Consider the following 27287-nt stretch of genomic DNA (forward strand, 5'->3'; position numbering starts at 1 on the left):
TGTTTGGAGAGGAATTATATTATATTTTTACATTTCTTAAATGTTGATCGCCGAACATATGTTATTGTTTACATAAAACATATGACTGACGACGGCATTACCAAAAGTTGTATGTGCGTTACCAAGTCCCGGTCCACACTAGCGTGAATTTCATAAAAAAATTTCATGAAATTAGGTGTTCTTAAATTGAATTCCCCACTACAGCAATTTTTTGATTTTACTCTACTATGGACGTCGATCTAGACACGCATAATTTCATATCAAAATTTCAATGAAATTACTGTAGTGTGGCCCGGGACCAACGACCAACGTAAATCGACGACGACGGACGACACAAAACTTCAAAACAAAAGTTGGATGTGTTTAGGGCTTAACAGTAGGCTTCCTCCGTCTGTAGTCTTCCAACCAACTGAATTGTTGGTATAACAAATCCTTTCATGTGAACACCCCTTTTATATTTAATGGAAGCCCTCTACCGCCGACAAGCGCATAGTACATTTGCCGCCGCTTATTTAATATTCAGTTGACATTGTTCTCTTATCGGTCGTGCTTTTTTCTGTTAACAAAATAATGTCGGAAGGCGAAAAAGATAAATCCGTTGAAAATATGGTATGTAATTGGAAAAAAACTACATAGAAAGTTCGTTAAATACTTCTGCTACAAGTGGAAATAAAAATTTGGTGGATTTTATGCAGTTATTGAGGAAAAAATGGCCTATCAAATTCGAGCGCGTCATAGAACTAGGAACCGACCAACTTAATTTACACAACGACAACGTCCGCAATTCGTTTCGTTTTTCCTCATCTTCGCTGCTTTCTTTTTCATCTCTTTCTACCATCATTTTTGTATATAAACATGGCGTCGGGTCCACTTTTCCACTGTGTTTTGGTTTCTGTGCGTTATTTTTCGGTTTTTATTTTTTTCTATTCATCATAGCGAACGAGCGGTGAAAAATTAACGATGAATGCAAGCAGCACAACAAGCAAACAATTCAATATGTCACGGTATAAGTAAGTGTGCATAGAAACATGTGTGTATGTATGTATTGATGCGTGTGCAGTTGTCGAGCGGAGCGGGCGTATTTAGTTGGATTATAAACGAAAATAAAAGAAGTGCGCCGCGTTAAATTTGCCTGATTTCGCGAATCTTTTCTCGTTTGGAATCTGGAGATTTGTATGCGTGTCAGTGCTGCCAAATAAATTTCTTGTACAGTTGCTGCGAGCTGAATGGAAATTGGAATTTCCTAGTGCACTGTTTCTCTGTCGCAGCCAACACCACCCCCCTTTAGTACCTCTCGTGTGTTCACACTTGTCTGTTGATTCTTATAGGAATTTGAAATTGCATGCGCAGAATATCCGCAAAAAGCAAAACCAATAAAAAACAACATTATAAAGAGCGGGCTGAGTAGTCTGTACATGCTAAAGTGACAATAAGAAGTTCAGTGTTGCATTTTATGTCTGCACAAAAATAGAACAACACGACAAAAGAAACAGCGAAGAAAAAAGTTTCAAATTGAAACCGATTTTAATAAACTTTGTATATTATTTTAGGAGAAAGAAAATAAAAGTGAGGAAACTACCAAAGCAGCTGCTATGGATACTGCTGCCGATGAAAAGCCCACTGAAAACGATAAGAAGTCAAGCAATACTGCTGATGAGAGTGATAAATCAACATCTGAAACGACAGCAGCAGCAGAAGCAAAAACTGACGAAAAAACTAAAAATGACACAGGTGCACAAAACAATGATGATAGCGATAAGAAGTCGAAAAAGGAAGAGGATGGTAAGTTTTTACAAACTCTCACACACACAAACCCCCTCCCATTAGCATTATAAATATGACAAATTGGCGCTTAAAAATGTATTTCTTTTTAGATTGGACTTGTTTTATGTTAAGCTTTTTCCGCGTATGCATGTATTTTAGTGAGGAATTATATTTTATTGTGAAACGTTGACATATTCTGGTATTTTCGTAGTATTTCCAGAATGGTCTACAAAATAGGTGCAAATTTTCGTCGTTGGAACCTATAGCAGGGTTGCCGAATGATGATTTTCGTTAGTCCCAATTTACATTGCCTCAGTTTACTTGCGGCAAGTCCCTGTTTGTTGGAGAGGCACGGGGAAATTAAATGGAAACAAGTTGCTCGTACCGCCAATTTTCAGACAATTCCTTTTATATATTTCGTATCTGACATTATTTTCATTGCTTTGAAACCAAAAATTGTCGAAACAGAATTGCCTTTTAGGGCCAAACCTATAACTCTGCGTGTTGCGTGTGCGTTCAAAAATACAAAAACAAAATACATTTTGCGATAGCAAATTTCAGATGAGTATGTCCAACCTGAAGTTTATAAGTAATTTGATAGGAAATATGCTCGTCTAGCTACGGGGGATATCACTTTCGAAGTAATTAGTACTTCGCATCGAGTACCAACACCTGGCGAGAACCCTATTAACTTTAAATATATGTAAATACACTGCCTGAAAAACTTCTAAGGTGTATCAGCGATTAAAATTATATTTTAATCAAAAAAGCCTTCACACGGGCACAACATGATAGAATATATATGAGCAAAAAATATAACAAATTTCTAACTTAAATTTCAAAATTACTGTAATTCAAAAATTTATAAAATCTTTTACTAAATTTGGAATTTAAAACTTTACTAACGCACATTTTTTAAAAAATAAATGTAAGTTGTTAGATACTGCCAGCGAAACCAATATAAGATGATTTAAAGTAAATCCTGGGAAAAATAAGTAGTAAGTTTTTTCTTTAAAGTTTTTGATGATATTGCAAAGTTTTTTAGATGGTTCGGAAGCATATTCCATAATCTTGCTACTCGAACTGAAAATGATTGCTAAAGGACATTATGACTGTAATGTTCAATTAAAATTTTAGTGTTTCTGGCCGAATTTAAAAATTGAAAGAAGTTTGTAAGATAAGACGGTTCTCCAGTTTGTAAAATATTAAATAAAAACAAACTTGCCTCGAATCAATAAAATGTTCCAGCCAAGCAACTTCACATCAAAGTGCTGATAATTGCGCCTAAAATTTCTTCAAAATAAGACTGAGTATAGAGCAGCTGTGCGTGAGCTGTGTGCGTGGAAAATTGAAGTTTGTTATCAATGTCATATCCAAGGGAGCATATTGATTTGAACGGCAATACAGAGGTCTTTTGAACATTTATATGATATTCCCGATGGGCATTGAGACTATTATTAAAAACAATACATTTGCTTTTCTCTATATTCGCTCACCTCGATTTGTTTTACAGATGCCTTCAAAATTTTAACGCCATACAAATCCATCAACAAATAAGCCTGCAGTCTAAACGCGTCTTAGGTTAGGTTTAAGGATGCAGATCCATCTAATGCTGTAGATTACTGCTTTACTTGGAGAATGTTGGATCATTGTGTTCATCCTGGTTAAGTTTAACGATGATATAGATTTCATAGCTATTGCTTGACGAATTGAAGATGAAGGAGGGACGGAGTATTGCCGTGCTGTTGATCAATTGTTTGTGCTGGAAATAGAAGGAAGTAAATGTTTTTATTCCTGCACTCTGTGTGAACCGTAGGGTTTTCCCCAGGAGCGAACCCCTGAGTTCAGTCGAACTGTTACAATAGCAAAGTAGATGTTCGGCAGTCTTTTACCAAGAAAGACGACAGTTCAGATTGCTTTCCAAGTGCCATCTGCGACTTGATTTCTCGATGTTTATTTCATTAAGTTTTCCGATGTAGTAGCACGTTAGTGGACGGACAGATGCATCAACTGGTAGGTCTATAGACTTAGAGCTATCTTTATCCGCCCTTTGAAAACTATGAAGCCCAAGATGTTGAAACAAGACTTTTATAATAAGAATAACGTCCAGATTCAAAGCTCAAAATTGCATTTCTATGAATATACACTATACAGATTTCACTATGAATTTAAGCTTTTCGCCTGTACCGACAATCCGAAAAATTCCCACTTGCTAAATACCGTGGCAAACATTACTCGCCTAAATGTATAAAAGTAGGCCATTTCAAAATTATATTATGTTGCACTATCCTCCATTATTATGATTATTCTTTTGGATTTATCGAAGGGATATATTGCGTTCCGGTTAACATAAAGTTAGAAGTGATAAATGGATTTCAAGGAGGAGCTTCTTTGCATTAACTTTCAATGTAAAATTTATAATTTTAATGCCTCCAAATTGGTTTATTTTGCCTTTTCAAATCCATCAGATAGTAAAAGAACACATATAATAAATAAACATAACATAAATAAATAATAATGGTCTTATGGTTTTCAAAACTATATTTCTGTGAGTTATTAAGAGGTTGGGGACTCCATTTGTTTTTAAATATCAAAAACACACACATTTCATTCAATGTACTTTGGCAACCCTATTAAAGTAAAACTAAACAAAGAGCAAAAGAGAGAAGAGAAATGTCGGTGAGAATAAACACAAACTCCCCAAGTTATTTATACTTTTTACCGGCAAAATCTCTGGCACGGCTGTGGATCAAATGGTTAGCATGCCGTCACAAGAAATTGTTGTTCACTCGTATATTTGTGTGTTCGATGGTTCAAATCCCGCGTCTGGCTACTTTGACTACTTTTCTTTCATTCATTTAAAATAAATAATAAAAATAAAAGCACCTTGGTTATTTGTTCATGCTTAATCTTAATTGTTGGGTTAAGTTCAGTAAGATCCAAGGTATATCAAACATTCATTATTTCATAGTCTATCTCGTGTCCATAATATGATACTGTTAGACTTCCCAAGGGTGAAGATAAATAACTTTTTTTTATTTATTTTGCTAATTAGATATTTAATAAAAAAAAAATGATTAAAATTATTTTTTCTTTTTGCCAGAAAAATCAGCAGACTCCACAGATTCTAAAAAGGCCTCGAATGACAAAGATGTTTCCAAATCAACTACTGATGATGCCGACGATGAAAAGAAATCAAATGATATTAAAAAAGATAAAGATGCCGATGCAGAAAAGAATGGTAGTGCCGATAAAAAAGAAGCCACCAATGATAAGGATGCAAAAGATGAAAAGGATGAGGATGGAGAAGCTGGAGAGGATGGCGTTGACGATGATGAAAATGTTGTTGCTTTAGCTGAAATTGATAAAATTAATGAAAATATCAATAAAACCAGAGTAGATGGTCTTCAGACACTGCATGCGGTAATTATTTCCATTTCGAATCCCAATTTGGAAATTAACATGTCTATTATATTTTTTTATTTCTAGATCTGCTTTGGTTCCCAAGGAAAAAATAATGTTGTTAAGAAAAATTTACGCTCATTTGCCGGTTTTGAATTTGAAAAAGATTCAACTGAATATAAAAAGAAATTCGATTCAATAAAGAAAATTGAATTGAAGGCATTAAAAAGTATAGCTGACATCTTGTCCCTGGACCGTAAAGGTAAGCATATTTTATTACTGTTTTATTATTTATTTGACGGTTTTCGTTTGTTGTTGCGTTCTTCACAGGTTCTAAAGATGAAATAGCAAATCGTGTATTGACTTTCCTGATGGAGCCTGATGAATCCATGTGTGTAGAACCAGCTGAAGACGAAGATGTCGAAGAGGATGAGGAAGATGGCGGCGAAGAAGAGGAGGAGGAAGCAAGTGAAGAAGAAAAACCTAAAGGCAAATCAAGATCTGCTGGTGCTAGTAGTGGTGGTCGCTCAACATCAGGACGTCCTCGCAGAGCTACAGTAGGCAAAAGTAAGATTGGTCGTTAGAATATCCACGACTTCAAATTACATCTTAAAAACTGCTTACATTCTGCAAATGTCAAACAGCAAAGTCTGATAAATAATATTCATATTTTGATGACGAGATATATTTTTTACTTGAGGCGCGTGTGTGTAAAACGAAAATTCAAAATTAAAGTCAAGAAGTCACATTTTGTCCATAAATTCTAAATTACCGATAATTGACGAAATGTGTGCCTCCGATAATTACGAAAACTTGTGGAGTAAACACTATAAGTTTTGTTTGACGAATTTTATAGACAAATATGTATGTTTGCTCTAAATATTGTCGTTCAAAATGTCCGTTTTAATGTTTACAAATAGCACCACTGATAATCAAAAAAAAAAAAAAAAAAAAAAAAAAAAAAAATACAGCAGGACATTGTGCAGCAAATATAGCAGTGATCCCTATATTCTCCTCTGATTTTTCTTATTTTGAAACAATTCAATTAATTTTTAATAATTTTGTGTTTTTTTAGAAACATCTGCATATGTTGACTTCTCTAGTTCGGAAGAAGAAGCCCCACGCAAAGTTTTGCCATCCAAGCGGAGACGACAAGATGATTCAGAATCTGGATCTGATGTATGTAAATAATTCAAATACCCGCTTCTCCCAACCCAAAATACTAACCTTTAAAATCACTTTATTACAGTATAATCCTTCGGGTAATTCGGATTCGGATGCTGGTAAACGTAGATCGGCCGCTGCTACAAGAGGAGGACGTGGTAGACCTGCACGCAAAGCACGCAGAAGAAATTCAGATTCTGAAGAAGAATCTGAAATATCAGATGCTGAAAGTGATGTAAGTTTTATAACTTAATTCACTAAATTACAAAACATTATATAAAATTATCCCAAAATATTTTTGTATAGGTGCCCAAACGTAAACGTGCCTCAACTGGTTCCGGTAAAAGAGGTCGCCCAGCTGCTGCTGGACGTGGTCGGGGACGTGCCAGTGCAGCTAGCAAATCTAAGCGCAAACGCAAAGATTCAGAAAGTGAAGAAGAAGAAATGTCCGAAGATGAAGAAGAGGAGGAAATGTCTGAATTGGGAAGTGATCAAAGTGCGGTACGTTCATTTTAGTATTTCTGTGTGTTTCAAAATATTGACAATATTTTTTTCATTTTCTAGGACGAAGAAAAATCTTCTAAAAAGAGCAAGAAACCAGTAACTACTCCTGCGAAAAATACTAAAGCTGTCGCCGCTAATAACAAAACACCTCCCAAATGTATGTATTAATGGTTTTTTACATTCTGCTTTGATTTGTAATAACAAATTTGTTTTTGTAATTTGCAGCCACTGGTCGTCCTAAAAAAGCCAAGAAAGAATCATCCGAAGATGATGAGGATGAACCTCTAAACAAAAAGGGCAAAGCTGCATTCCCCACGGTATGTAACTATTTTTTTTTTTCTTACTATCTTACAAGATGTTTTCTATATAAAATTTGGCCGAAAACATGTTCACCAATAAGCGCAACTTGTTCGATAAGATTTTTTATATAAAACTTGGTCCATAACAAGTTTTCTCATATAAAACTTATTCCATAACAAGTTCGATAACCACATTTCTATATTGAACTTGTTCGATAACGAATTTTCCTATATACAACTTTTTCGATGACAAATTTTCGTATATACATAATAGTTGTTCGATAACAAGTTTTCCATAGATGTCAATTTTTCCATTCAAAATGTTGTCGATAACAACCTTTTCTATACAGAATGTTGTCGATAACAACTTTTTCTATTGAAAATGTTGTCGATAACAACTTTTTCTATTGAAAATGTCGACAGCAACTTTTTCTATAGAAAATGTTTTTGACAACATTTGTTTTTTCTACAAAAACTGTTATCGATACCCGTTTTTTCAGTAGACGTTGTCGATATTTTTTTCAGTAAAAGATGTCGATGTTTATCTTGTTTATGGCTATATTACACCATATGCTTTTTAACGTGTATGTTGTCACTTTGGGTATACTAATATACAGACCAGCTGATGACATACACGTGAAAAACATATGGTGTAATATAGCCATTATATATTTTTTATTTAGAAAATCTTGTCGATAACAACTTTTTCTACTGAAAATTTGGTTAATAGCAACTTTTTTGTATGGAAAATGTTGTCGATAACAACTTTTTCTATAGATAACGTTGTCGATATCCAAACTGAAATCAACATAAATAGTTTACTAATTATTATCCTTCTTCCTATTTTCTCTGCAGGACGAACAAATTCGTGCTTATGTAAAAGAAATTTTAGATAAGGCCAATCTCGAAGAGATAACTATGAAAACCGTGTGCAAACAAGTCTATGATAAATATCCTGATTTTGATTTAACTGACAAGAAGGGATTTATTAAAGCCACAGTCAAATCGGTAAGAATTCTTTTAACTTTCCCAAAATATTTTGTAATATTCTTGTTTTTTTTTTTTTTGTTTTTTTAGCTGATTGCTGCTTAAAGTTAAAACAAAAAACATGGACGTATCCTTTGTTTTTATCTTTAGTTTTTATCCTACTACTACCTACAATATTATGTATACATCAACTGTTTGAATGGACTGGGTTCAAGTGGGCAAAAGAAATGATCCCAGGCTAAGACAAACATAAACACTTAGATTAGTTACAACAACCCCTCAAACTATGCAACACAAATTCTTATGATTTCTTCAATTGTCGTCTAATTGATCGTAAACAACTGGCATGATGTTTAAATTTAAACATTTTTTATTTTAACAAAATTCTACTATAATACTATTTTTACATTGATGATAATGTATATTTCAACAACAAAAACAAAAACTATTATTAAAACATACAGAAAAAAACATTCTTTAAAATATAAAAAAGTAAAATGAAATGTGGTTTGCCTAGTTGTTTCCTTTTACTTAAGATGAAAAGCAAGAGAATAGACCAAGCAGCGCGTCAGTACAAAAAATCAAAACATCAATATCAAGCTCAATCAAGAAGGGAGACTTGACAGAAAGTAAGGTTACATTTATAATTTCATTTTATTCGAATAACCAAAAGAGCATTTTGGAAATGGACCATACATGATGAAATACTTACGATATAAATATAACATATACATTATTGGGTCTCAGAAAAAAATCATTTAAAATTAAACTAGACACACACGCGCAAATATTTCAACGTTTCCAAGGTATATAAATCATATTGCATACATTACATAATAATTTGGTTTATTGTGAATCAATAATTTGTTAATTATTTTCTGACATCCAGTAAAACCTCTGATTGTTTGCAAGAACTTCTACTAATCCAGCATCACTATTTGATTTTTATAAAGTCTTTTTTATGTGGAAAACTTTTGAAGAACATCGACGATATACCTAACAATATGGAGGTTTTGCTTTTTTAATTTAAAAATGGTTTAAACAATTTTTCGAATCAGTTACTATTATTGACATAATTTTTAATAAATTTCACAATTTTCGATTTAAATCTGCATCAGATTTAGGCATGAAATATATTTGTCTTTTGTTTAAAATTTCAAATTAAATACTTTTTTGTTAAAAAATAACCGGTTTCTCGTTTGAATAGCAATTAATTGCATAACAATAGAATATCACAGGAACATAACAGCTGCAATAAAAGTATAAAATCTGCATTCAACATTTCAAAAAACATTATATTCAAATAGAACAGTAACAAAGAACAGCAGCAACAAATAGTTATAAAAGAATCACATAGTTTATTATCCTTTATCTTCTCTGGAAGCTCTTTACCTCATATGCATTCATTCATTGATCAATACAATACCACTACTAACGAAAAATATACACAACCCAACATTCTAGGTTTGAATTTAATTGTAATATCATCAGCAACAAACAACATTAAACAAATTACACCACCCACAAGAAAATATTCTGATTGTAAATTATGTTTTATTCGATGTTCTTTAAATACACTGTAAAAATATTATTATCGTTGTGTTTTATTTAATATCTAAGGGGGCTAAGTAGGATCATTAGGGAATTTAAAAATAAGAATACACCCTACTCCGTCCATAAAATACTCGAAAAATATTCGTAAATGGGGTGAACAAAATGCTTGAGTCGTGAAGTGTGTGACAGAACATACCCGATCATTTTTTATGAACAATTTATTTAAGGAAGCGTTCGCGACATCTCACGGTGCGCCTGAACTAACTTTTAATGATAGGTGGGAATTTTTTACGGAGGCCACATGAAAAATTCAAGAACAAACTTTGCATCACTTGCTCATTTTTCATGTCCCGGGCCACACACAGTATTTTCACTGAAATTTTGATATGAAATGATGCGTCTCTAGATCGAAGTCCATAGTAGAGTAAAATCATAAAATTGCTGTAGTGGGGAATTCGATTTAAGAACGCCTAATTTCATGAAATTTTTTAATGAAATTCACGCTAGTGTGGACCTGGACTTAAGTGCCGGTGAACGATTCTGATCCGAATGATTGAACTGGTTAGTGAACTATGAATTAGATTACTGAACTAGTTCAGTTAAAAGAGCTAAACTATTGAACTAGTTCTTTCAAATGAACTAGATTGTTCAACTCTAGTTGAAAGAAGAAAAATAGAAATATATAGGGTGCATGGTTTAATAAGAAAGGTTAGCCAAAGCTTTATGTCAATTTAAATTTTTTTCATTCGAGTAAGCCTAAAACTTCAAAACAATATAAACAAACTGTGTGTATGTGTGTGGTGTTTGAATAATATGCCAAACAATTTTAAAAACAATCGAATGCAATGATTTTTAAAATTGTTTTTAGACCATTTGTATGGAAGAAATTGGTGAGATTTGCATTGAAACAATCAGTTTATCATATTCACAACTCGATTATGTGGAGAAAACTTAACTCTTCATTCATTTTTCGCGTTTTTTATAAAATGCTCAAAAAATGCATTGTAAACAAACCCAATTGTTGCTTTTATTTTGAAGTTTTAGGAATTCAAGAAAAACAAGGGTTCTATAGATTTTTTTCATTTAAATCTACCTCTTTACATATACCATGATAGGGTGTTTTTTTTTAAGCCCGATAGAACTTGAAATTGTTAAAAATAACACAAAAAATTAAATTGTAATCAAAATTTTTTTTTATTCGAAAGATCAATACGTGACATTAACATTTGAAAATGATTTCGGGCATATGGGCACCGCGGCTGTTCTTGACGAAGTGCATTCTGGACGTCCAATTTTTGGCCACTTTTTCGGGCACTGCTGGCCGTATGTCACGAATAACACGAACAATGCTGGCCTCCAAGGTATCAATTGTTGTTGGTTTATCGGCATAAACCAGTGACTTCACGTAGCCCCACAGGAAATAATCGAGAGGTGTCAAATCGCACGACCTTGGAGGCCAATTGACAGGTCCACTTCTCGAAATCAACTTATCGCCAAATTTTGATTTCAATAAGTCGATGGTTGCGTTCGCCGTATGGCACGTAGCGCCATCCTGTTGAAACCACATCTCCTCCGGATCAATGTCATCCATATTTTCAAACAAAAAATCATTGATCATGGTGCGGTAACGATCTCCATTGACCGTAACGCGAGCTCCGGCCTCATTTTTGAAGAAATAAGGTCCGATGATGCCACCATACGGTGCATTTTTCTGGATGTAATGGAGTCTGTAGGGTCTCTTGTGGATTGGTCTCACTCCATATGTGGCAATTTTGCTTATTAACCCAGCAAAATGTTCGATGCCAAAGATGACATTCAATCATGGGTGCAAGTGATCTAGCATGTCATCTTTTTAGCATCTTCATCGATGAATTTTATATGAGCGTGGACCCCAAAAGATGACGTTCTTTTCTGGATCCTAAGCATGTCATTTCCACCAATGCTTTGGCATGTCATTTCCACCAATGATTTGACATGTCATTTTCACCAATGCTTTGACACGTCATTTTCACCCATGCTTTGACATGTCATTTTAACCAATGCTTTGGCATGTCACTTTCACCAACCCCTTGGCATGAAATTTTCATGTATTGTTCGGAAAATGGAAATGCTGTATTGAAATATGGTTTTCATGAAAAACAAAACTCTTTATTAATTCAAACGAATTCATGAAATAGCTACAATTAATTTATCAGTTTAGTTTTTCAAAAGTTTACATCCAAAATTGCAATGTAATCACCACCGCTGCAACGCAAAAGATTACTTCCTCCGTTCTCCGCAACTGATATTCTTTCATCTTACAAAAGGTTTTTTCAATTATCTTCCCATCACCAGTTCAGATTTCAACATGGACTCCAAATGCACTCCTTTAAGTATTTTTATTTCGTAAATTACTTTTATTTTATAATTTTGTTATTTTATAACAACATTTTGGTAATTTATACTTTTTTGTTTAGTGACGGAAATATGTAGGGATCTACAACCCGGCTTGCTTTAGGGATCTCTAAGAACAAAATGTAACGAACGGGGAGGAGAGACTTTTTATGGAAAATACCATTTATGCTTAATTAATTTATTTTTAATTGTTTCTTTCCAAAAGTAGTTTCTTCTTTATTTTCAGATTCTTGTTCCTTTTCGTTTCGGACTTTCTTTTCAAATTCCAAGAAGCGAGATTTGATTGATTTCATTCTATGTCAGATTTAGAACAGACAAGGGAACTTTTAAAATAGCAATGTGTGCAGTACGATTCTATTTTTAGCTCGATGGTTGGGACTTCATATAATACCAATTGTTTAGAAGTTTTAGTTGTTTGATATGCAGGAAATGTAAGACAACATCACGACGACAGTTCTAACAACTTTGGTCTGTTCCAGAAACTGCAAGAATCTACTTATTTTTACTACGATTACAATTTTTCGTTTATGTTATCGGAAAAAAATAGTAAAAATTAGTAGATTTTTGCAGTACTGGAACATACCAAAATGAAAATAAACAGGTGTGTAAATAAAAACACAAACATCATCTCTATTGGATCGATGGAATGGGTACAAATGCTGATGAAAAGATCGGATCTTTCACGACTTCCTTTGCATTGGTTCAAATCCTAATGAAAAGATCGGATCTTCCACGACTTCCTTTGAACCAATGCAAAAGATGACATGAAATCACGTCATCGCAAAGAACCCCTTCCGTCAAATTTTGCTGGGAAAATAATTAATATTTAATTTTATATTTGACTACTATCGACATCACCAACATCAATATGCTTCTATTTCGTGATGATCCGATCAAAATTCCGACCTGTGATATCAGAAAAAGTGGAAAAAGGGATGTATTACCGACTATTGCTATATCTCCATTATTTGACCACCTACGCCAACCTACTTTGCATAATTTTAAAGATGGGATTTTCTACTTTCTTAGTCAGACTTTGCTTTTAGATTGTCCCCAACCAAAGGTGTGGTATCCGTCATTATTATTAAAATCGCAAAAAATAAAATTTGGGTTTTATTTGCGACTATTGTGATATCTTGGTTGTTTGATCACCTACGATATCCAGCTTAACATCATTAGAAAAGCGATATTTTCTACTTTTATTATCAGGTTTTGCTTTTGGTATACCTCTTATAGAAGCTGAGATATTTGCTTTGGAAAAAAAACGTTGTCTTTTTATCCAAATAAGTTTTTTGTCCATTCCGACCCCTAAATATTATCCGACCATCACCAAAATTAGAGGCTTCTTCCTCTGTGAGAGCCCTTAACCCTCAAAATTTCGTGACGATCCGATCAAAATTGCGACCTGTAGCGTGATTTCAAAGAAAAATTGAAAAATGGGATGTATTACCGACTATTGCGATATCTCCGTTATTTGGTCACCTACGCCGACATAGTTTGCATCATTGTAAAGATGGGATCTTCTACTTTCATAGTCAGACTTTGCTTTTGGAAAGTCCCCAACCAAAGCTATGATATTCGTCATTATAATTAAAATCGCAAAAATGAAAAGTTGGGTTTTATTTGCGACTATTGTGATATCTTCGTTGTTTGATCACCTACGATAACCAGCTTAACATCATTAGAAAAGCGATATTTTCTACTTTTATTATCAGATTTTGCTTTTGGTATACCTCTTATAGAAGCTGAGATATTCGCTTTGGAAAAAAAACGTTGTCTTTTTATCCAAATAAGTTTTTTGTCCATTCCGACCCCTAAATATTATCCGACCATCACCAAAATCAACAGACATTTTCCTCTGTGAGACCCCCATTAACCATCAAAATTTCGTGACTATCCGATCAAAATTGCGACCTGTAGCGTGATTTCCAAAAAAAAATGGATAAATGGGATGTACGACTATTTCGATATCTCAGTTATTTGGTCACCTACGCCGACCTAGTTTGCATCATTGTAAAGACAGAATCTTCTACTTTCATAGGGAGGTTTTGCTTTTTGAAAGTCCCTAACTAAAGCTGTGATATTCGTCATTATAATTAAAATCGCAAGACTAAAAATTTGGGTTTTATTTGCGACCATTGTGATATCTTCGCTGTTTGATCACCTACGAGAACATACTATACATCATTAGAAAGGTGACATTTTCTACTTTCATTGTCAGATTTTACTTTTGGTATACCCCATTCAGAAACTGAGATATTCGCTTTGGAAGAAAACCTTGTCTTTTTATCCACATAAGGTTTTTGCCCATTCCGACCTTTAAATACTATCCGACCATCACCAAAATCAATAGGCTTCTGCCCCTCCGGGACCATCAACATGCAAAATTTCATGACGAAATGCGACCTGTAGCGTGATTACAAGGTTTAGATGGACAGACGGACGGAAGGACACACATAGCCAGATCGACTCAGCTCGTCGAGACATTCATTTTGGTATATGTAAGTATGGGTCTACGACCATTATTTCGATGCGTTACAAACTTTTTGGTCAAAACCAACTTATAATACCCTCCCTGGCAAAAGCCGAAAAAAAATCAAATAAAATAAATTTGTGTTTTTGTTTAAATTGGCCTATATGGAAGTTTAGTGTGGAAATTCTTGTCCAATTACATGAGGAGAATTTTACAAACAGTAAACAACATTAAGCGAGTGTCTTCACCAATTTGGGAAAACAAACATGTTAGGCAACCATCAGACCATCTGCTTTTTCACATGTATGACATCAGCTGTTCTGTATATTAGTATTGTTACGGAATTAGATTTAACTAATCTCCGTGTAGACGTTGTTTTATTTCCCAGTACGATTTGTACCAAATAAAACAGGGTACGTTTTAGATTACGTTCCTACAATGCTTTATTTACTTTATTACACTTATTCGGAACCGACTTTAATTACTAAGCACACAACAAGTCTCTAGTTAGCACGCAGCTCTTATTTAACCGATCTGTTCAGTTCAACGCTTAAAACACAACTACTCGTCATTGCCAGTTCCGCTGTATTTATATCCCAAAGTCTCCCTGTTCGAGAGTCCTCTAGAAAATGTCTGGCAACTCCTCGAATATGTACAACGAACACACAGACGCACATTCGCACTAAAGGGTTGTTTACACCATCTATCAATGTCGTATGAGATGCCAAATTTTCTACCTGCGAATGTTGTACACATAGTGTAACCACTATGAAAATTTTCATCTATCAAAATGATTTGGCAACTCATATGTAAATTTTTCATTTAGGGAGCGCTCTATTTGATACGGCATTCTCGTATGTAAACATAAATTTATCAGCTGTTTTCTGACATTCTCAAACAAAAAATGAAAAACAAAATCTTTTAAAAAAGAAAATGGAAAGGTATGTATATTTAAATATTCAGTAAAGTAAATAAATGGCGTTTATAATGTTATTTTCAGATCGATTGGTCGAAAGAAGCAGTCTTTGAAATGTTTGTTTGGTGGCAAAAACATGAATGCCTCTATAACTCCAAACACCAATTCTACCAATTCAGTTTCCTTCAACCAAAATTAAAATTTGCGCAAAATTGCAACTCAACAATAAATGTAAATAATGACAAAACAGCTGTTTTTATATTTTTAGGTTATGTCATACGAAAATAACACTTGCAGGTATGAACGCACAAATTGAAAGTTGTATGGATGACGTCAATTTTGACAAACATAGCGAATGTCGAATGGGTGAAAGAAATGGCAGCTCATATGACATTGATAGATGGTGTAAACAGCCCTTAAGCGAACAACCAGACTCACATACATGGGGGATGATCAATGACGTAATTACAACAACAAATAAATGCAAGAAAAGAAGTAACAAACTAAACGATAATTACATGACATTAACAAAAGGTAATGTAACGACTAGAATGATGAAGAGAGTTCTACATGGTAGTTGTTGTTGCTTAAATAAAATAACTGCGTAATAAAACGTTACGTTACAATTCAAATTTTTAAATTAACGGAAATTAAACTAAATTAACTTAAACCTATCAGTTACATTCGTAACATTGCCTCCCGCTTAAGCCTGTTCGTCCCGAATAGGCACAGTTCCCTCTCTGTGGTATGGGCAGTGGTAACACACTGCCTCCCGCTTAAGCCTGTTCCTCATGACCTGGCACAGTTCTCGTTCCATAGCGGGCCAACCGTTCTAGATGTACCACCTTCATCTTTGATCTAGGGCTGTCGCTCTTCTGTATGCGATACACGACGTCATTTATTTTCTTGACTACCTTGTAGGGGCCTTCCCAGTGCGTTTGTAATTTGGGGCATAGTCCTTTTTTCCGTTGTGGGTTGAACAATAGTACCAGTTGCCCTTCTTGGAACCCATCAGTATTTGCCGCTCGATCGTACCTCTCCTTCATGCGGTTGCTGACCATTTTTATCCGACGGCGTACTGCATCGTGGACTTCACTGAAAGAGTTTTGACTGTTTGCATCGTTATCAATTTCGGGGTTTGGTGTGGCACCGAAGATCAGGTCACCAGGCAGCTTCAATTCATTGCCGAACAAAATTCTGGCTGGGGTTCGAGATGTGGAGTCATGAATGGCCGATCTATAGGCTAGTAGGAATTTTGGAATATGCTCATCCCAGTCTCTTTGGCCGCTATCTACCACCTTTCGTAGATGCTCTTCCAGGGTGCGATTAAATCTTTCCACCATGCCATCTGATTGTGGATGCAGGGGCGTTGTCCTCGTTTTCTTGATTCCGTGGGTGTCACACATTTCTTTGAAGATCGCTGACTCAAAATTTCTTCCTTGATCGGAATGAACCTCGGATGGGACACCATAGCGACAAATCCAATTCTTGCTGAACACATCCACTATTGTCTTGGCTTCCTGGTTGGGAATGGCATAAACCTCTGGCCATTTGCTGAAGTAATCCATGACCACTAAGACATACCGGTTCCCGGAGTCGCTTATTGGAAACGGTCCAGCCACATCCATTGCGATTCTTTCAAATGGAGCTCCTGAATTATACAGTTGCATGTGGCCTCGACTCTTCCGGGTTGGACCTTTAGCTCTTATACACCTCTCACAATTGGCAATCCAGTCTGCAATGGATTTCTGACAGCCGACACAGTAGAACCTCTGCTTTATCTTTTCAGCAGTCTTTGTCACACCAAGGTGTCCTCCACTTGGCCCATCGTGAAACTCTGACCAGACATCTTTTATTTTGGAGTCTGGTACGACAATCAAGTTGCGGTGAGTTTTTCCATCGTCGCTCTCCCACTTACGATGTAGGCACCCATCTATTAGAAGTAGACTGTTCCACTGGGCCCAATAAGATTTCAAAAGGGGGCTTTCGGGCGCTATTTCTTTGCGACTAGGGCGTTCGCCCATTTCCATGGCAGAAATTAGTTTGCCTAGGGTGCGATCTTTTCTTTGTTCCGCCGACCAATCCTCACCGGACTCAACCTGCAGTAGCCGGACATCGATGATACTTGCTTTGCCTTCAGCCTTCGAGCAATGTCTGCATTCAATTTTGCATGGCCGACGAGACAGGGCATCAGCATTACCGTGTTTTCCACCTTTTCTGTGCTCGATACTTAGGTCATAACTCTGAAGCCTTTCGATCCAACGGGCCAATTGACCTTCCGGGTTCTTAAACTGGAGCAGCCATCGCAGAGCGGAATGATCGGTTCTTAGCAGGAAGTGCTGTCCATACAGGTATTTGTGATAGTGTTTGATGCTCTCCACAACTGCCAGCAGCTCTCTCCTCGTCACACAGTAATTCCTCTCAGGCTTTGACAATGTTCGGCTGTAGTACCCGATGACTTTTTCTTGGCCGTCTATTTCCTGGGAAAGGACACCACCTATCCCGTATGCACTGGCGTCAGTGTCCAACACAAACTTACCACCGGGTACAGGGTACGCCAAAAGAGGAGCTTTGCAGAGCATGTCTTTGAGTTTTTAAAATGCCTCTTCCTGGTCGTTGCTCCATAGAAATTTCTGCCCTTTTTGAGTCAGTCGGTGTAAGCTTGCGGCAATGTTGGCAAAATTGGGGACAAACCGACGGTAATAGGTGCAGAGACCCAGAAAGCTTCGCAGCTCATGGAGGTTTCGAGGCTGCGGCCAGTCTCTGACGGCTTTAATCTTCTCGCTATCCGTCGATATGCCCTCCGTCGTCACATGGTGCCCCAGGAACTTCACCTCTCTCTGGAAGAGGTTACACTTCTTCGGGTTAAGTTTTAGACCCGAAGACGATAGCTGCTGGAGTACATTCCTTAAATTCGTGAGGTGTTCGTCGAAGGTCTGTCCCATGACTATGATGTCATCCAAGTATATAAGGCACGACTTCCACTGCAACCCTTTCAGCACCCGCTCCATCAGCCTTTCAAAGGTGGCCGGGGCGTTGCAGAGCCCGAATGGCATGACATTAAATTGCCAGAGACCGCCGTTAACGCCAAACGCTGTCTTTTCCTTATCTTTTTCGGCTATCTCTACCTGCCAGTAACCACTCTGCAGAACGAGGGTAGAGAACTATGACGTCCCGGCTAAGGTGTCTAGTGTGTCATCGATTCTTGGGAGCGGGTAGCTATCTTTCTTGGTGACATAATTTAGTTTTCTGTAATCCACACAAAATCTGGTACTTCCATCTTTCTTCTTGACCAGTACTACTGGGGAACACCAGGGACTCGACGACGGTTCGATCACACCACTCTCCTCCATTTCGCTTATCAACTTCTGGACTTCGTCCCTTTTTGCCAGTGGAACGCTTCTTGGGGCCTGTTTTATTGGTCTTGCGTCTGCTGTGTTTATTTCATGTTGTTTATTTCATGTTGATGCCCTTTTGTAGACGCAAAGGTAGAGGCATGTTTCCATAATAACTGCTTGGCCTTGTTCTTCTCGGAAGGTGATAAGTTGTGTGTCCACTCTTTGATGTAACCATCGAGGTGCTTCTTTTCCGTGGCTGCTGATTTTTCGGTGTTATTTTCCAAATTGATTACAGCTTCGGCTGGTGTACATTGTCCAAAGTCGGAAAATTGGCAAATTTGTTCTTGCTTATCTGACAGGTTCAAAACTCTAACTGGAATCAATCCATCGTCGTTGCTTTTCACCAGGGCATTCGCTATTAAGATGTTACTATTTTTGTTCTCTGCTGGTTCCACCACCCACAATTTCCCGACTCCACAATCTCCATCCATTGGTACCCATATAAATGTTTCGGCACAAGGCGGAATAATCTCTGGATGTTCCATAGTCAGACGTCTAATAGGTGTGTTTTCCTCGTAACCCATATTTAATGGAATTTCCACATTGGACCATGTCATCACACGTTCTTTCATATCCAGATTAAGACCAAAGGCAATCATAAAATCTGCACCTATTATAACTTCGTCTACGATATCAGCAACTATAAACTCGTAGTCGACCGATTTATTGACAATAGTTAGTCTCACGGTTATCTTTCCATGTACTGCCGCAGGCTCCCCTGTTGCTGTGCGCAGTCTGACTCCATATAGTGGCGTTATCTTCCCCCTGGCCTGATCTGATGATGGATTTTGATGCGCCTGTATCCAAGGTCAGAATTCGCTTGTCGCCATTGATATAACTAGTTGTTGTAAGGTTGTGGTTTTGCTGTTGTACTATCGCTATGGAGATTGTGGGGCCGTCGACGATGGGAGCCAGTTCACGCCCCGCTGGACTGGCTCGATTTAGTTTAACGGTGACTCATTTGCAGAACGTTGAGCCACTCTTTTACTTTCTTTTGACGGGGATGGTGACGATGACCTCGATCGCTTGCGCTTCGCTCTACATTCACGCGCAAAATGACCCATTTTGTCGCAATTGTGACACCTACCCTTGGCCTTAGTTGGTGCTGCCGTATACCTTCCTTGTAATACCCGCTTCATTGCTGCCTCGATCTCGTTAACACGATATTTGGGTTCATCGAACTCGGTATCCAGTTTGCGGACCTTGTGAGTCTGGGGATTGGTGATTATTCTTGACGTCTCTTGTGTAAGGGCGACGATTTCAGCAAATGACGAGTTTGGTGACGCATACGTTGCACGTTTGATCTCGGCGTCACGTATGCCATTCACAAATGTTTCGATTTTCATACGGTCCAACAATGGATGGTTTTCTCCTGGATACGTCATTAATTAGCACCAAACGTTCTACTTCCGTTGCGAAGTCCTGTAAGGTCTCATTTGGCTTCTGTACTCTTCCCCTTAATTCCATTAGGTAGATGTTTTGCTTATGTTCGCCACCGTACTTACGTTCGAGAGCAGCCATTATATCCCCATAACTGTTTCTAGAAGCGGCGGGAATACTCTGTAATACGTCAGCAGCATCACCCTTCAATGCCATAAGGAGTGATACCGCCTTTTCGTTGTCGTTCCAAGAATCTCTAGCAGCCACTGTCTCGAACTGTAATTTGAACACATTGAAAGAGGTAGAGCCGTCGAACACTGGAGGCTTAATTTTTAACGCGTTATGGATAGCTCTCATTGGACCGCCTTTAATTTCCAGTTCCGACATTTTCTTTTCTATGCCCAGAATCTTCTCATCTTGAGCCAGAAATTTCTCGTCAACAGACAAAATCTTTTTATCCAACTCCTTAATTTGTACCTCCATGTTTTCTACTCTCTTTTCAATCACCATCGTGATGTTTTCGAGTTTCTCGTTAATTGTTCTAGAATTTACCTCTAATTTCTCTTCCATGCCCTTAGCGATTTTTCTAGAGTTCTCTTCTAACTTTTCCTCCAATTTTCTGGAATTTTCTTCGCTCATTCGACAATTTTCTGCTTTCATTTCCATCACAAGTCTGGAAGTTTCTTCGCTCTTTCTGGAATTTTCTTCCATTTTAGCATCTAATTTCTCCATCATCATAGCCAGCATTGATTTCAAATCGTCACCCCTGGCAGCTACCGACGAAACTTCCTCAACGCTGGATTCGCCCTTTGCCGATAAATCGACTTCCTCCTTCTCGAACTCATATTCATCGATGTTCATTCCACGGCGCTCGAACTCTTCCAACAAGCGTTTTTGTAGTTCGGCCTTGTTGCCAGTAGAACACAACTCCAACTTACTTAGCTCCTTCTTCAAGTCTTCCACTCGCAGATCCTTAAACTTCATTGTAGGATGATCGTAATCCCACTTCTGACACCAATTGTTACGGAATTAGATTTAACTAATCTCCGTGTAGACGTTGTTTTATTTCCCAGTACGATTTGTACCAAATAAAACAGGGTTCGTTTTAGATTACGTTTCTACAATGCTTTATTTACTTTATTACACTTATTCGGAACCGACTTTAATTACTAAGCACACAGCAAGTCTCTAGTTAGCACGCAGCTCTTATTTAACCGATCTGTTCAGTTCAACGCTTAAAACACAACTACTCGTCATTGCCAGTTCCCCTGTATTTATATCCCAAAGTCTCCCTGTTCGAGAGTCCTCTAGAAAATGTCTGGCAACTCCTCGAATATGTACAACGAACACACAGACGCACATTCGCACTAAGCGAACAACCAGACTCACATACATGGGGGATGATCAATGACGTAATTACAACAACAAATAAATGCAAGAAAAGAAGTAACAAACTAAACGATAATTACATGATTTTGGCAAAACAAACAAAAGAACATTAACAAAAGGTAATGTAACGACTAGAATGATGAAGAGAGTTCTACATGGTAGTTGCTGTTGCTTAAATAAAATAACTGCGTAATAAAACGTTACGTTACAATTCAAATTTTTAAATTAACGGAAATTAAACTAAATTAACTTAAACCTATCAGTTAGTCCCAATTTACATTAGGCGAGTTTACTTGCGGCAATTGTCAGTTTGATGGAGAGAGAGGTGAGGCATATGGTAACCCTTTGCCTCTCAGCCCCCTCTCTCACCTACAAACTGACAATTGCCGCAAGTAAACTCGCCTAATGTAAATTGGGACTTACATTCGTAACAGTATACATGGTACAATAATTCATAGGTAGGCCAGGTATGAGAATCGCCAAAAAAATACAACCCTGTCGCTATGGCTTAAAACGTCAAAATTGTTTTGATGAATGATAACGGATGAGTAAACAAACAAGAAGAAGAACGAAATGTTGAAATGAAAACAAAACAGAGTTGAATTTTTTGATCAATAATAAATATCAACACGGTCTTGACAGATTAAGCCATAACAAAAAAAAAATTGTAATCAGCTGTTAGCTGTGGCCTACCTAAGAATTATTGTACCATGTTAGTATACATCGTTTATAAATCGACCACAAAAATATGATCTTTTTCAAAACGAGAAAAATAAACGATTATCGGATTGCAGGACACATTGTTTTGATCAAATTTTCTATAGAACACAGTGGAATATGAAACCGATATCGAAAACAATTCGAATTCGGAAAATGTACATGCATCACACCTACAGTCAGTTTTGACTCGTTTTGCGATCGAAATCGATTTTCATCACATACCTAGGTATAGTGCGATTCTCTAACTCATTTTTTTGAGTAATAGGCCGTTTTTATATAACAAGGTTAACCCAGTGGGTCTGGGTTTCAAATGTCATTTCCATTGTATATACTTCAAACAAATCCTCATAAAGAAGGTTAACCCTGCAAAAAACTATAATATAAACGCCGTATTACCGACAAAAATCGTTAAAATTAAAATGCTTATAAATTCGGTAATTAACGAGATTTTTCGGTAGGTTAGCGACCAAAAGAAAGTAGTCGTAAAGTTTTACCGACAGCAACAGTGTTGTCAACTTTTATTTGAACTTTTCATTCATAATTTTGAGTTTTAATTTTACCGACATTTGTCGGTAACTCAAAAAATGAGTTAGAGAATCGCACTACCGATAAACACAAGACATGATCCAAATAGAAGGTCATCCAATAAGACAAGCTGATACCTTCATTTCCTGTCAAAATATATTGTCGTAGTTTGAAATTGAACAAAAAAACATAGTTAGCCATAGCAAAATTATCAAAACAAATTTTGGTTATTTCAACCAAATGTTTAAATTTTTTGAAATATCGCCAATAAAACATTTGTCTACAATTATTTTTGTGTTTTGTGGCGCTTATTGTTGTGTGATATAAAAGAAACCAAAAATAAACATTTTTAATAATAACGAAATCAAAACGAAATAATTTTTATTCGCAGCAACAACAACTTTTGACAACAAATCATCTACCTAGGTCCCGGGCAACACAAGAATAATTTCACTGAAATTTTAACATGAAATTATGAGTCTCTAGATTGAGTTGAGTAAAATCATGAAATTGCTGTAATGGGGAATTCGGCCTAAGAACACCTAATTTCATGAAATTTGTTAATGAAATTTACTCTAGTGTGGACCGGGAGTAATTGTACCATGCAACAAATGAAGGTTCATAGCTGTATTTTTTTTTTTTTGTGAATTTGCCGATTGGATGACCTTCTTTATTGGGCCATGACACAAGAGCTGGATATAGTTCCAATAGTTCCTTGTCCGAAATAGTTATTTGGAACTAGTTCGTTGCAGAACTACACAACTCTATATAGTACACTTAGTACCAACTCTGTGATTAGCAATGCAATTTCTTATCGAACCGAATCAACAATAATGCCAAAAAGTAATGACTCTTCTTATCAAATCCAAACAAATGCACGATCGAAGAAAAGGTGTAAAATGATCGCGGAATATATAGGTGGGTGGCATATAATTAAAACATATGTTTCACGTAATTAATCGCTTATTTCCAGACAATTGTGTACGAATTTTTTCTGTGGTTTTAATAGCAGAGCTTTGTCTGCGAATATTTCTGTTTGGGCGAGAAATATTATTGTATGGAAACTATTATGATATTGATGGGGGACCGAAGTGGTGGCAAATGACGAAAAGATGTTTTAGCATCAATATTTATACCTTGATATTTGTTTTGCTTTTTGTATTTGGATCATTGATACGTTTTACCATGGTCAAAGATTTTGTTTTACCGCCTCTACAATGGTTTTCGTTCATGCCATTATATTGGATAGCCGTTGGAGTTGGTCTTACATTTTCACATCTGCATTACGCTAACTTTTTGAGGCAATCGCATGGTTTGGATTATGCTGAAGGTAAGTTGGATGGATTGGCTTGGTGATTTATGTATGTACATATATAAAATAGGAATTAGAAAATTTTCATTGCGCAGACATCGAAGTAGACGAAGAAGACATGTTTTGTACATTTTATTTCAGTGACATTCTATCTCCGAAGTCCACTTCCAACTGCGATCCTACCTCAGTATGTTGTAGGCATCACAAGGCTTGAAGGTTGTTGTTATTGGAGTAAATACGCGTGTGGCAAACACAACAGTGGTGACAATGGTCTCAAGGTTTTAGTTTGATGCCGTCATCGAATTATACCTATATTGAGTTTGCAACCGAAGATAAGATTGCATCTTTGTAAATTGTTTTCATTTTTGGTTTGGTGATGAATTTGTTAACTTAGTTGTGGAGGGCTGAAGTATGGATTTCCTTATAATTGGAGTCAGGAAAACTGCCTAATCTATTTCTAGGCCTGGCCCTTCCCCTAGACTACATCGGTGATCTGCGATAAATTGTGTTAATTTGCGTTTGGTTCTTATTCCTTTTAATTTGTTTAGCTAATTATTAATACAAATATTTTTTCACAGGCATGGCTTCGAATTATTTCCATGGATATTTAAAACTAACCCTACCCTCGCATACTGGACATCCTGGTCTGAAAGAACGCATTGAACAATATGAGGCCAAGGAACATGTTCAGTTTGCTGTAAAACGTTTAATAATACTCGTACCCAATACAATGTTTATTAACTCCAGAATTGAAAGTCGCATATTAACAAAGGATGGTGTAGCGGTAAGATGGATTTATGTTGAGAGAAAAACTGGAATCGGATAATTGGCAATTACTTTCAAAAGCTCTAGGAAACTAGAACTCTTTTTCCAAAACTAAAAAAAACCTAAAAAATATTCCATGTTATTCTTGTCACTTGAGTAGCGCCCATGGTAAATTAATGCATATCTTTTTGATGAAGCCTTTGGAGACCATTGTCAAAAATCGTGCTGGGGTTGAAAGGCCATTTAAGAATGATGTATATAGATTTACCGTGCCCATTAATGGAAGATATTACTATGTTGCTGTGGAGGGTGCAACACCTATGCTATCATTTTTTGAGGCTATGACATACCACCCATCAACCACATGGCAAATGAAAGAAATGAAACGTGAAATTCTTTTGAAATTTTATAAACATCTAAAGAAGCTCTTAAAGGAGTGGCCACCAACAGAAGATGAAGCCGAGTTGGTACTTTACAATGGTAAATGTTCTGGTTATGGGAAGTTGTAACATTATCCTTAACTTTCAATTTCTTTTTAGCCTATCAAAATGATGGCAGACCTCAAGATGTAGGTGATGTGCTCCTAAGTCACATAACTAATATGTGGAATGAAGGACGTACCTGAAGAGATACATAATAATTTTTTTACATATTTATGTAAATTTGATATGTATTTTATATATGTATATATATCTTGTTTGCTTAAGAATAACAAACATGACACAAAAAGGAGTGTGTTGGTCCTTTTTTATTCAAATTTTGGGGCATCATAAACTGCAAATACAGAATATTCGTGAGAAAGGGAAGTTTGGTAACCACACTCAGTTGGCGTTCTATGGACATTACACATCTGGTAGCAATATAGAGAGCATTGTTTAGGGATTTTTGAAGGATTCTCCGATGAATTGTTTTTTTGACTCAACAATGAATGGTAAACATGTTGATCGAATTGACCATAAATGCGGATTTAGAATTTTCGTGAAAATGTACCTTTGGCCCCGTACAAATTACTATGAAAAAAAAGATCGCACATGTTAACCGAATGTCATAAATTGCGTTTACATGCCGGTATTTGATGAAAACCGAATCGACTCGATTTGCAGAAATGAAATGGTATATGTTCGGGGTGCCTCTGATATATGGTCAATGCTTTCATATTCCATTTAAAAAAAAAAACTTCTTCTTCGCGCTACATCAACGATTTTTGTGTGCATCGATTAGTCCTTGGTCACACTAGATGGTTTCAATGAAACAATTTCATGAAATCCATGGTTCCTAGGTCGATTTCCATACTAAAGTAAAATCATGAAGTTGCTGTAGTGGGGAACTCGATTTAAGAATCCCTAAAAATATCAATGGAACCACTCTAGTGTGACCTTCGACTTAAAAAAGAATTCCCCAGTACAAATTCGCTCGCGAGCAAATTTTTGGTTGTTGCGGACAAAAGTTATCGCGGTTTTACTTCTGCTTTTAAGAAAAAATTTTTATAAAAACGCTAATTATTGTAATAAGCACAATTGTCTCTAGAAAGTTATCACGAAACGACGTCAGTGAGTAAATTGCATAATATTTTTAAAATGTTACTCAGTATTCGCGGAATTTACAAAAAATTTACAAAAATATAAATGTAATCCGACTTTTTTCAAAACATATGTAGGTCCATTAACACGTCAAAAATTATAAAAAAAATTAGCTTTAAATTATGTTTTAGGCAAAAAAAACATATTTGGGTAACAAAAAATAAATTTTTGTTTGAAAAAAAAAAATAATTTTCACAAGCATTCTTTAGTTAAAAATATTTGAAAAAATCCATAGAAGTACTTCTTCTATTTTTCTTGAAACTCCAAGAAAATGGACAGATTATGCTTTATCTACATTCACATAGAAGGTTTCCCATTGAAAGAAGTTATCGGGTTGTTGAGATAAATAACTAGGCTTCTTAAACGGAAATAGTGCTCAAATAAATCATTTCAATTTTGATGCATTTTTAAAATATGGGTAAATCGCGTAATTATCAAAATCATTTTGTCCGCATGTGATTTCCATATACAGCAAGACCATATCTTTACATTTGTATATATTTTTCGAAATATAATTTGGATGCTAAGATGTAGCATCGGCTGCATCTTAGCATAAAAAACTCTATAAAACATCGTAATTTGTATTATTTTCCCAAAGTGGATACAATTTTGTTCCGCATCCGGTTTCAATGTCACCATGAAAATCCACATCGATATATATCTATTTCAAGGCGATCAATCAAACCCTTATCAGTGAAGTTTTTAAATCTCTGTTTCCGCAAACACGAAGGTGCTGCACTAGCTTTTTCATTGCAGTGGAA

At 36.2% G+C, this 27287-nt stretch overlaps 2 protein-coding genes across 6 annotated transcripts; both read left to right on the forward strand.

The window, feature by feature from the left end:
* The first annotated feature begins 494 nt into the window (after positions 1–494).
* Dek (protein) lies at positions 495–9711 on the forward strand. 5 transcript variants are annotated; one of them, XM_073955285.1, is made up of 12 exons: positions 495–609; positions 1551–1782; positions 4868–5187; positions 5254–5428; positions 5497–5733; positions 6242–6345; positions 6416–6565; positions 6637–6831; positions 6895–6991; positions 7060–7151; positions 7989–8141; positions 8211–9711. In XM_073955285.1, exons 1-12 carry the CDS (start codon positions 571–573, stop codon positions 8223–8225), a joined length of 1809 nt encoding a protein of 602 aa, XP_073811386.1. In that variant the 5' UTR covers positions 495–570; the 3' UTR covers positions 8226–9711. The 5 variants fall into 5 exon arrangements, with proteins under 5 accessions (XP_073811386.1, XP_073811388.1, XP_073811391.1 ...); XM_073955287.1 differs by having other exon boundaries at positions 515–609; positions 1329–1782; XM_073955290.1 differs by having other exon boundaries at positions 522–1181; positions 1329–1782.
* Positions 9712–23441: 13730 nt separating this feature from the next.
* Positions 23442–25675, forward strand: Sting (transmembrane protein sting). Its single transcript, XM_073990226.1, has 5 exons — positions 23442–23787; positions 23843–24199; positions 24760–24965; positions 25144–25426; positions 25486–25675. Exons 1-5 carry the CDS (start codon positions 23703–23705, stop codon positions 25569–25571), a joined length of 1017 nt encoding a protein of 338 aa, XP_073846327.1. The 5' UTR covers positions 23442–23702; the 3' UTR covers positions 25572–25675.
* The last annotated feature ends 1612 nt before the right edge of the window (positions 25676–27287 follow it).

This window comes from Musca autumnalis, unplaced genomic scaffold (genome assembly GCF_047663935.1).
Source record: "Musca autumnalis isolate F117 unplaced genomic scaffold, ASM4766393v1 scaffold_5, whole genome shotgun sequence".
NCBI lineage: Eukaryota > Metazoa > Arthropoda > Insecta > Diptera > Muscidae > Musca > Musca autumnalis.

Excerpts from the sequence above, each read along its gene's own strand:
- Dek (XM_073955285.1), top strand. The coding sequence starts at position 571 with ATGTCGGAAGGCGAAAAAGATAAATCCGTTGAAAATATG. Across the intron at positions 6,346-6,415 it reads ATTCAGAATCTGGATCTGAT|TATAATCCTTCGGGTAATTC; the intron begins GTATGTAAATAA and ends ACTTTATTACAG. Across the intron at positions 6,992-7,059 it reads TAACAAAACACCTCCCAAAT|CCACTGGTCGTCCTAAAAAA; the intron begins GTATGTATTAAT and ends TGTAATTTGCAG.
- Sting (XM_073990226.1), top strand. The coding sequence starts at position 23,703 with ATGCCAAAAAGTAATGACTCTTCTTATCAAATCCAAACAAATGCACGA. Across the intron at positions 24,200-24,759 it reads TGGTTTGGATTATGCTGAAG|GCATGGCTTCGAATTATTTC; the intron begins GTAAGTTGGATG and ends ATTTTTTCACAG. Across the intron at positions 24,966-25,143 it reads TAACAAAGGATGGTGTAGCG|CCTTTGGAGACCATTGTCAA; the intron begins GTAAGATGGATT and ends TTTTTGATGAAG.